The sequence below is a fragment of the Podarcis liolepis genome (genome assembly GCF_965112155.1).
Source record: "Podarcis liolepis genome assembly, chromosome: 14".
NCBI lineage: Eukaryota > Metazoa > Chordata > Lepidosauria > Squamata > Lacertidae > Podarcis > Podarcis liolepis.
The window spans coordinates 47,352,291-47,364,125 of NC_139569.1; the positions used below are offsets into that span (position 1 = coordinate 47,352,291).

General features: G+C 45.0%; 1 protein-coding gene across 1 annotated transcript; it reads right to left on the reverse strand.

The window, feature by feature from the left end:
* Window positions 1–7,411: 7,411 nt before the first annotated feature.
* LOC310692809 (large ribosomal subunit protein eL39-like) lies at window positions 7,412–7,795 on the reverse strand. The gene has a single exon (XM_083474094.1). It carries the CDS (start codon window positions 7,748–7,750, stop codon window positions 7,595–7,597), a length of 156 nt encoding a protein of 51 aa, XP_083330220.1. The 5' UTR covers window positions 7,751–7,795; the 3' UTR covers window positions 7,412–7,594.
* Between the last annotated feature and the right edge of the window lie 4,040 nt (window positions 7,796–11,835).

An 11,835-nucleotide genomic window follows, 5' to 3' on the forward strand; every position in this document is an offset into this window, starting at 1 on the left:
AACTGCTAGGTTGGCAGGAGCAGGGACAGAGCGACGGGAGCTCACCCCGTCGCAGGGATTCGAACCGCAGACCTTCTGATCAGCAAGTCCTAGGCTCTGTGGTTTAACCCACAGCACCACCCACATCCCAACTCCCCTTGTAGATGTTAGCAAATGGAGAGGTTCACCAAGGCAAAAGGCACTCAGAGGACAGCAGAGCTGGAGGCTGCCCCATTTTATCCTCATAATAACAACCCTGCAAAGGAGGTCAGCCTGTTCACTCACTGGGCTTCATATTCAGTCAGTCATTCATGGACATATTTGTGCCCTGCCTTTTAGAAATAATGTGCATTTGCCTGTGTCTACCTTTGTGTCTCTTTTGGAAGGCATTTTCCCATGGCAAACACCTTGCAGTGGAGATCTGGCTTGTGCAGCTGGAGCAGAGAATGTTAGGCAACACAGCAAAACATCAGGCTTAAAACACTTTGCAAAGAATTCCTTATAACAGTGGTTCCCAGTTAGCTACGTACTGCGGACCCCCTCTTCCCCTCCAAAAGAAGTCAACCCATGGACCCCTACTTTTGAAATTTTTGATATCTCTATGGTAGTTTTCATTATGTGAATGGTGCCATGGGTGGGTTGGGTACCACTGTCATGGGTGGGTTGGGTACCACATGGGCATAACAAGGAAGTTCTCTTGCATTAGCAACTTGGACCCCTCACTGTCCCTAACAGTGCAGGGTACTAGCTAGTCTCTTTGTGGCACTAAGTCATGCAGCTTGGAACAGCTTGTATCATTCCCAGGAGGAAACTGCCTTGTGCGTTCTGCAAACCAGGGAATCTTAACTGCATTTCTGTGATAAAATAAGCCTTAGTAAACCATTTACACAGAATTTTAAAAGTGTATGGCATTTGCGAACAGTCTTATGAGTAGTGCAGATTTCTTAGGGTGGATACCAAAGAGATATTTCTTTAAAAATATCTCCTTCTTCCACTCTAAAACAATAATCAATTACCCTTATCCACCTGCACCATCTCATCTAAGTTCATTTTCAAGATGAAGTTTCTTCGTTGGATGGTGGCTGTCCAATTCTCTCTCTGTCCATCATGGACTACTTTAGAGCTGTTCCCAGATTGACAGCCTGAGAGTGAATCAATAATAATTATCAGGCTGCAACTGCTGTGAGCAGAATAATCCTGCCATGGGATAGTAAGACTGAGCACCACGACCACACTGGCCCACGGTTGCAGCTACCACATTCCATGTGTGCATTTCAGGGTCTCTGCCCAGCCCAGTTCCTGAAATCAGGCGATTAGTAGGAGGTGCACCCACTCCTCTGTCTGTCTGTCCATCCACCCCCCCCAACAAAAACCTTTTAAATGGCGTGCCACTTTGGGTGATGGATGACAGATGGCATGCAGGCAGTGTTTCATTATATAAAAAGCTCTCTGCTGGTTGACACCAAATAAATCAGTGGGACAGAGAAGCAGATAATCACAATGGAGAAGGCTTTGCCTTGTTTTTTTGCCTTCTGTGATGAAATGTGGGAGGGCAAAGGGGTCTTGTAGCCTGAAATGTGGCCTGGCTGTCCTTGTGTTTGCAACAGCAGCCCTCCAGCTCCAAATTTGGATGTTGTTCTCTGCTGTACTCCTGGATTGGGCTAGAAGAAGAGTCCAGTGTGGTGTAGCGGTTAAGAGCAGCGGACTCATAATCTGGTGAACCGGGTTCGCTTCCCCGCTCCTCCACATGCAGCTGCTGGGTGACCTTGGGCCAGTCACACTTCTCTGAAGTCTCTAAGCCCCACTTACCTCACAGAGTGTTTGTTGTGGGGGAGGAAGGGAAAAGGAGATTGTTAGCCACTTTGAGACTCCTTATCCAAATCCAAACTCTTCTTCCAGCAGCTGGATCTCACCAAAGGGGGCCCATCTAATTCAACAGCCCCATTCTTCACCATGGCCTACCAGAAGCCCCTCATAGGAAGCCCAGAGGTAGGTCATGCAGGTGACAGCCTTTTCCTGCTGTTGCTCCCCAGCATCTGGTCTTCAGAGGGTTGCTGCTGGTCCTGGTCCTGGAGGTAGAGCAACATCATAGTGACTCCTAGCCAATGATGGCCTTATTTGCCATAACTCTATCTAATCCCCCTTTAAAGTCATCTAAGGCTGCAACCCTATACAATGGTACCTCGGTTTACAAACTTAATCCATTCCGGAAGTCCGTTCTTAAACCGAAACCGTTCTTAAACCGAGGCGTACTTTCCCTAATGAGGCCTCCCACCGCTGGTGCTCTTCCACCATTTGGCTTCCATTCTTAGACCGAGGTAAAGTTCACAAACCAGGACACTATTTCCGGTTTTGCAGAGTTTGTAAACTGAATAGTTCATAAACAGGGCTGTTCTTAAACCGAGGTACCACTGTACCTACATACCTAGAAGTAAGTAGACATGTTAAGATTTCATTGTAGGTTGGTGGTGAAAGCCACATATTGCTGTAGCAAATTCAATAGTCAAGCTAGGCACTGTGTAAATATGTACTTTCATTTGTCTTTCCTGAATCTTTCAAAAGTCAGCTTCACTAGAACTTCAGTTCTTTTGTCACTACACACACACACACACACACACACACACACACACACACACAACCTCCCTTCACATGGAATCTATTTTTTTTGTAGCTGCTGCACACTGGGTTGACATTTCTATTGCAATCCCAGTTTCATTCCTGGGCAGTTAGTGCCTAACCAGCCCTCATGAGACTATATGTGGAATTAAGAATTTTTGCCCCAACATGCATAACATTAAACTTGCTTACACTGAGCGCTTATCCACATTTAGCTTTTGCCCCACTCTTTCCAGGCACAGGTCTGCACTTTGAAGCTCCTTGTCTGAGCAGTTCTTCTTCTTCTTTTTTGCCCTGGAGCTTTCCCCACAAAAACCTGATCTTTGGTGTTCAATCGGAGCAAACATCAATTCGGGTGCTTGGACACAGAGCTTCAAATTGTGGATCGTGCCTGGAAAGAACAGAGGAAAGTTAAGTGTAGATAAGTCCTGAACTGTATTTGTGATTATACCACCACTTATCCATTTTGTAGAGTTCCTTTTGTAATTTAACCACCTTAAACCATGTGGAATCATCAGCAACCCTGGCAGCCTCATTGCTCCCTTCTAATTCTAGATTATTTATGAAGAACTTAAAAAGCACAGGTCCCAATACTGATCCTTGGTGGACTTCACTTTCTACATCCCTTGATTGTTTATTTATTTCTGCTCTTTAACCAGTAACTGTTCCATAGGAGGACCTTCCCTCTTATTCCATGACTGCTTAGCTTACCAAGTAGGTGAGCTACTTTGTCAAAAGCTTTTCAAGAGACTAAGTACACAGTATCAACTGGATCACCCCTACCCATATGCTTATTGGAACTCTCAAAGAACTCTAAAAGGTTAGGCAGAGTATACCTTCGCAGAAGCCATATTGATTCTTCTTCAGCAACTCTGATCCTTTCCTAGGTTTGATAATTTTATCTTTAATGGTGCTTTCCACCAGTCTCTCCCCTCCCCCCCAAGTCTGTTTCATCAACTGCAGCTTCTCAGAATACTAAGGAGCAACGAGGCCTCTGTAGGACTGGAGCGGAGCTTCAGGAATGATCATGCTGATGGCCTTAAGAATTTTGCCATTCCGCAGCAAGACAAGAGCCTCAGCAAGATTACCTGCTCTATCCACTGAAAACTCCCCCAGAGCAGTCAGGAATCTATCAGATATTAACCTTCACAGTACTCTATATAAAAATAAAAAAATTCCTTCCAGTAGCACCTTAAAGACCAACTAAGTTAGTTCTTGGTATGAGCTTTTGTGTGCATGCACACTTCTTCAGATACACTGAAACAGAAGTTGCCAGATCCTTCTATATAGTGAGAAGGTGGGGAGGGGTATTACTCAGAAGGGTGGTGGGAATGGGAGATTGGCATATAGCTGAGATGAGCCTGTTGACGACTCTTGACGACTGCAATAGGTCTTACAGGAAAAGGCAAGGGGTGAGAATATAGTACTCTATATAAGAATATAGAGGGGTGAGAATATAGTACTCTATATAAGAAAGCTTTGGGCACCCATTTCCCAAGGAGAGGTGCTCAGGAAACCCCGTGCAAGAGATGGCCAGTAAAGGCCACTTTATCTCTACTCTGACAAGGTTCAGGAAATCTGGATTGCTTCCTGCAAAAAGGACTAGCATATTAGGAGGAGGAGTGAAACCATATGAGATTCTAGGGCTTGAAAGTGCTTACAACAGATCATCACTTTCATTTGAAGTCAAATCAAACTTTCTTGCCAGTAGCTTTTATTCCCCTGCCCCCCGGAGCACCACATATTTTCCTGAATTCTTAAAGGAAACTATCTACTGCTGTTGAACATGCATCCTGTTTGGAGAGGGGGTGAAATGAAACGGCAGCAGGCAAAAGCCCAACAAGAGCTCTGAGTGGATTAAAAGCGAGAATGATGGTCGGGAAGGGGCAGCGACAGAATCCATCACACACGGTTGGGCTCCATGTCATGTTGGAGAAAGAAAAATCACCCTGTTTACATTGAGATCAATCACAGCTTTTGCTCTTCTGCACAGCAGGCACATTCAGGCCTCCCCCCCCAACCCCATTATTACCAAAGTACTTGGAAACATTTCTTGTGTTCTGGTATTAATAAACCTCGTCTGATTGCATCACTTGGACAACAACTGAGTGGGCTATGTCCCAAAATATGGTTTATAAATAATTTCATGAGCACACATTCTGCTGTTAAAAGCTGACACTAATTTCACAACTTCTTCTTTTTATAAGCTCCACTAGTCTAAGGGGAGAGGAGAGATTTGACCAAAATCAGAGGAAGGCACCATGAAGCTTCTCAGGTCAAAACAGGGACCAGGATGCATAATCATAGCTGTCAACCTTCCCTTTTTTGGTGGCAAATTCCCTTATCCCAGCGCCGTTTCCCGCTGCTTCCCGCTGCTGTCCGGGATTGTTAGATATCCTGCAGACTGTCCCCGGGACAGGTAATGCTGCTGATCTCTTATTTTCAAGGCTACTGATCCCTTATTTTCAAATCTGAAAGTTGACAGCTATGTGCATAATCCTAACTTCTAGTGATTCAGCTTCAAACTCAGTTGGTGGAGCATGAGACTCTTAATCTCAGGATCATGGGTTCAAGCCCCACGTTGGGCAAAAGATTCCTGCACTGCAGGGGGTTGGACTATATGCTTCTCGTGGTCCCTTCCAACTCGACAATTCTATGATTCTGATTTATGAAACAAAACAACACAAAGACCCCACCCCAGACAAGCTCCTTTGTGGCTCACCTGGAGCTGTCCATGGTGCTGCAACAGCAATGCCCACCTTGCCTCATGGGCTGTGATGGGTCAGCCTCCAAGTCTCTGGGGACAACCAGGTGCCCATCTAATGCCCACAGGACTTGGAAGAGCCTTTCAGGCAGAACCAGGCAGGCAGCAGCAGAAATTTGTAGCAGCAATATAGTTCAGCATCAGATGCAGCCACTCCACCCCCCACAACACGCTGATCACAGCCTTTAGTAGTTCAGCTGCAACATTTGGTGTGTTCAGTGTAGGGTACAAGCTTAATTGTGAAGGAGTAGGTTGACATGGGGGTGGGGGCTTCATTTTAGCGACCCATTGGAGTAGAGGCATAGTACCTCTCACCCCTGCCCCCAAGTAGCCACTCCTCTCCACCAAGCTGCTTTTGCTTTAATGGAGCTGAATTGTTTTGTGTGGTGGTTGGACCACACTGGAAAAGGGAGAAATCCTCAGATCACTTACTGGAGAGCACAGAAATACTTCCAGCTGCACAACAGGAAGCGACTCCCTTGCTGGGGGATACACCTCATTAGCACTGATGGATTATCTGGGATGCAAACTATGGCCATCCACATAGTTGCTTCCTGTCATTTATTAATACCTCATTCAGGGAGGGAAGGATGCCCAAAGTCTCACCCCTGCAATTGTGTGGCTCCTGCACCATGAACCTTCTTTCCTGGATGTGGATTCCTTGACCAGTACAACCGCTCTTTTCCTGCAGGAACAGTTTGTGGGGAAACCACTATTATTCGCTCCATTCACTCCTAAAGAAAAAGACAGAAGCTGGTCCATTTGGAGAATATCAGCATTCATTCAAAAAGTTCTGGGATTAAAAGATGCTGAAATGCTGCTGCTGTTGCTGTGAAATTAGTTCGCTGCCTAGGATGTCAAAGTTAATGTTGCTGCTGTTGCTACGATATGCCACAATATCATTGCTGATCTTGATGGTTCGAATTGGTGCCTTAATTTCCCAGTGGCCTGAGCTGCTTGTGACTTCAGCCTCATTTCAGTTAATCATACTGTCATTCTGGCTGCAGGTTGCCTTTTGACATCTCCATCATCTTCATCAGCAAACCGAGCTGCTTCCATGGACAGCTCCATCCTCCCATAGGTGGTCTTGCCTGCAGCAGTAAGAGACCCAGGATGCTTTTTCAAGTGGTGCTGAGAAGGCCATTTTGCATCTCATTTATCCTGTGTCTTTCAGTTGAATGCAGTTCATAGTTTAATAGGGCACAGGAAACAGCCATTTTAAATTCAAGCTATATGGATATTCAGTTTCTACGAATCCCTGCTAATCACCTTAAATATCCCTATGGTTTTTAGTGACAGGTGCCCTTGGACTGAGCTTGGTGCAGAATGTGGCAGGCCCACCTGCTGGGGATGTGTGGGAGGGGTTCCACCACCATGCCAGTATCCACCAGTAGCCTAGAAGAAAAGCTTCTGCAGTTTTTTTTTAAAAGGTTATTTTAAACATTTTTTTCAGTTCATTATATATCACCCCCCAAAATTCTTTTACTATTTACAGCTCCACCACATGTGACAGAAGGTGCCCTCCTTTTCCTAACATTTCCAGCTTGTATTTGACCTTGCTTTATACATTTTAGCTAATTTACTAGGGGTTAAATACCAGCGATACATCATTTTCATATAATTTTCTTTCAAAGTATAGCATGCTGTAAACTTTAAATCCCAGTTCCATAACCTCTCCCATGCTGCTTGTGTTTTGGTTTCCTACCTCAACCCTACCAGGTGGAAAGGGCTGAAAACAGCAATTAATCAACCAATTAGCTATTTCTAAGGATGGACACTATCTCTTGAGTTATGCTGCATCAACAGAAGTATAGAAGTAATAGTCCTGCTGTATTCTGCCTTGGTCAGACCCCACGGTTTGGGAGACAGTGAAAGGATACAATGACCCCCTGGCAGTGACAACTTGCTAGGCTACCCTTTTCAACAGTTGGCAACAGTCATTTTAGCCAAGCTAATAGTTAATTAGCTAATTAATTAGCTGGTTTTTTGCCTCCCTCCCCCTTGAAGACTGGCTGCCTTTTGCTGTTTTTTATAGTTTCCCCCCTCCCATCATTCAGTTTTTTATTCATTAATATTTGTAATAACAAATATTTCTACAAAGGGGGGAGACTGCACAGCACAAGACAGAATTCCAGCCCTGATAATCTGGCAGATTGGTAGGAAGAGACCATTCTGGCGCTCGAGAGTTTGATGCAAGAAACAGGGTTGTGCCAGGAAGATTGGAGCTGCTTCTCTTTACAGTCTGAGCTTAGTCCTCTTCCAGTGTCTCCTTTTGGAGTTGTAGCTGATTTTATTGACAGTTTTCATGAGGATCCATTGCGGGGTGCGCCTGTTCTGCTTCTGCTTCTTAGCGAGAAACCGCTTGATCTTGAACTTCTTGTGGGAAGACATACTTGAGCTCCACCAACCGCTCACCACAATGGCAACAAACGAAAAGAGCTTTTTTAAAAATAGTTTTGATTGACATTTTGTTTTTTCTTTGAACTTTAAAATTGCTCTAATAAAATGCCAAGGTAAAAACAATAAACTGAGAGAGGGAAAGGGAGGACAAAGGGACCTTGTGGTGAAGACTTTCGGCAAGCAGACACAGAGCAGAGGGCCCATCGCTCTGGCATGGTTTCCAACGAGGGTGTGAAGCCCGTTATATTAGTGCCTCCCTTTCTCACACCCCTTCATCCCCCTCACTTTTGCTGCATGATTTACAACAGGAAGTGAGTGGCGTCATTAACCCCTGGGAACATTGTGAAATGGCTCCTAAAGTAGGATGACACTTTCAAATAATTAGATAATCATTATTAATTCATTTGTATTCATTTTAACAACTGTGATTGCAATCTGCTAATGTGACATTAGCAGGACGCTAAAATGTGTGTCTAAAGGAATTCTGAAGACAGTGAAAGATTGTGGGACTGGCAGGAGTAGACTCAAAGATGGGCTTTATTACTGATGTATAAAAATTATAAATGGCTTAATATGAAAAGAAATATCTAAGCGGTTGACATAAAATCCTCACCATCAATACACAGTCATATAAAAATACAACAATCAAATAAAACCTATTAAAAGCTTAATAAAAACAGGGACGTCTTTTTCGTGTTCTCAGGCATCATTAACTGCAACCGATTGCAGAGAACAGGGCACTGGATGCCTCAACAGAGAGTGTATCAACAGCAGTATTCATGTTTTTCTAGGAAGGAAAAAGAGAGAAGGATGAAGCAAAGATGCAAAAAAGGGTTCCTTTCATTTGCCACACTTCCAGTACAGTTTTCCTAAGGAGAGCTCAGCTCAGTCATTGAAGCAAATGCAACAAGAAGAGCCCCACAGGAACTGAAGTTGTTGAAGCAGCTCCTTCCTTGTTCTCACTGGGAACACGGACTGCACCAGAAAGTTGAAAGGAAGGTTGGGGGGGGGGGGAGAGAGAGTGAGAAAAGAAAGTTGAAAGGAAAAGTCAAGAGAGTCAAAGCACTCCATAATGCTTGGGAGCTGTTCAAAACCACATGATTAGAAGCTCCGCTGAAAAAGTACCACCAGGGCCAAGTACCACCAGGGCCAAGAGGATGCCTTCCTTTAAAACAATGTGTGGATGAAGAAAACAAAAAGGAACACAAACTTTGGCAAATAGGTAACTGGAAAAGCACCTTGCTAGAAACATGAAGACCAACAACAAGAAGCTCTTCAGAGGCCTTAGTAACAAGAGACTGGCTAGGGAGGTGATTGGACTTTTAGATGACAGGGGAGGCAAAGGTTTGCTAAAGGGCATACAGGTGCTCAGAGGCACATTTGGAGAAGATGCTTGTGGCCTTCTCAGAGGCTTTGAGAATATGATGCTGGATAAGACAGACTTCAGCTGGCAAGTTGTTCTTACATGGAAGGCTTGTGAGCCTTCTGTGTGATGGCCTATTCGGAGCCAGAATTTCACATTTTTCTGGAACTATGGAATTGCTGTGAGGAACCTCTGCTGGCTGGAACCTTCACTTTGCTCCTTTGCAAGAGGATCTCTACGTGGGAACTTTATGCTTGGTAGATTGGTCTAGACGGATGGGAGTTTGTAGTTCACCCAAATTGTATTTTACATGCTCAGATTTTCACCACGCAAACCATAGGAGTTGATAGCCCTATATTGTCTCAATGATTTTCATATTATATCTGTTATCAGTGACATTCCTACGGGGCAGAAACCCTCCTGCCCCAGCACTCCATGATAAATGAGTAAGACGCAAGTTGTGATTGTGCATTAAACAAAACAAATGTAGTTGGGCATCTGGTTGCCTTGCAAGAATTTTAATCCCAGAATTGTCCAAGAAGATAGAAGCCTGCTCTAAGGAAGTCCTCCATGCCCTGCAGAGGACTCGTTCTCTCTCCCTCTCTCTGTGTATTTTCCTCAGATGTCTCCCGTTAAATAGCACCCAGCCTATAAAGGTCTCATTGGAGACTGAAGCAACATTAACTCATTAAGTCAATAATTCATGGATTCTTTTATCTAAAGTGGCAACATCACACCATCAATTCGCAAAACAGCCACTTCTCCAAAGTGTGTGTGATGATAATAATGGATTTTCTAACAATACACTCTTGGAACAAGGTCACTGAGCACAGGCACAGGCGGACACAGCAGGGATCTGACCTGGGTTGGCAAAACAAGCTTTCTTATTGAACCTAATTATGAACTATCAAGATAATGGCCCCACACTAAACTGTTTCCTGGGGGATTATTTAGAAATGTGTCAGCCTTTTTAGGCTTAAATATCTGCTGTAAAGATAGAGCAGAAGATGGGAGTACAGGACACATTACATCCTGACTACATCAGTGGAATTCCCAGCTCTCACACACAGCCTCTGGAGCTTAACTTGCCAACAATGGAGTTAAGATATATTAAGGAAACCTTCCTTAATGCCTCGTCATGAGCAGATAAAACCGGGAAACAAATTAACTGCTTGATCACAGGTACCTTCACCTCCCATCCACCCACTTCCAGCCCATCTCCCAGAACATCTTCTTCTGTGGCCCAAAACAGGAGCCATTGCAACCACATTGGCGAGGTGGGCAAGACAAGGTCCAAGGGAGAGGTTGCCAGTGTGCTGGTACCTCTCCATCACTGTTCTTGGAGCAGGAGCAAGCAGAAGGGGATGGACTGAGGCCACAAGGGCATTGTGATGCATTTATGGCCAGGACTGGGTGTAACAGTTATGAAGAGAGGAACCATGGAGATTGCCATGCATTCTGGAGGAGTCCTGCTTAGAAGAGAAATGAGGAGTTTGTGTCTGTGCTGGGTTGCATCTTTTGCAATGAGCTTCAAAAGGGTCTCCTCAGATGCATTTGCAGCAACACAGAATGGAATCCATAATGTCTGCTTGGTGTTACCTGAAGGAATTATATTCATATATGCCTCCTCTGTTTGGGTGGGGTACTTGAATGGTTAAACCCACATGATCCTGCATGCACATTTACCTACACTCACCAGGAAGACTTAATCCCAGAAAACATTAGGAAGCATCAGGTTGTAAAGTTGCTACAAGCCAGTCAGGTGCATTTACCTGAGAGCAAGCGCCACCGTGGCAGAACTCAAGAAGTGCAAAGGTGTTGGTTCATGTCCTTTTACTCTCGCCTAGTTTAGAGTTAGGATGTGGGTGGCGCTGTGGTCTAAACCACTGAGCCTAGGGCTTGCCGATTGGAAGGTCGGCAGTTCGAAATCCCGCAACAGGGTGAGCTCCCGTTGCTCGGTCCCAGCTCCTGCCCACCTAGCACAGGGGTCAACAAACTTTTTCAGCAGGGGGCCGGTCCACTGTCCCTCAGACCTTATGGGGGGCAGGACTATATTTTGAAAAAAATATATATGAATGAATTAATATGTCCCACAAATAACCCAGAAACACATTTTAAATAAAAGCACACATTCTACTCATGTAAAAACACTAGGCAGGCCCCACAAATAACCCAGAGATGCATTTTAAATAAAAGGACACATTCTACTCATGTAAAAACATGCTGATTCCTGGACCATCCGCGGGCTGGATTTAGAAGGCGATTGGGCTGGATCTGGCCCCCAGCCTTAGTTTGCCTACCCATGACCTAGCAGTTCAAAAGCACATCAAGTGCAAGTAGATAAATAGGTACCCCTCTAGTGGGAAGGTAAATGGCGTTTCTGTGCACTGCTCTGGTTCACCAGAAGTGGCTTAGTCATGCTGGCCACATGACCCGGAAGCTGTCTGTGGACAAACGCTGGCTCCTCGGCCTATAGAGCGAGATGAGCGCTGCAACCCCAGAGTCATCTGCAACTGGACCTAACGGTCAGAAGTACCTTTACCTTTAGTTTAGAGTCAAGTCTGAGCCTGTGCATCCCATTTCCCTGGCAAGCCCTGGTCCACACCCCTTATTGACTTTCACAGACCTGGCTTTCTGGGCTATAGTCTTAGCAGTACCCCTCCTTCCTTCCTTCCCCTCCTCTCTCCCCCGGAGCCCCCTGTGCTTTGAAGGG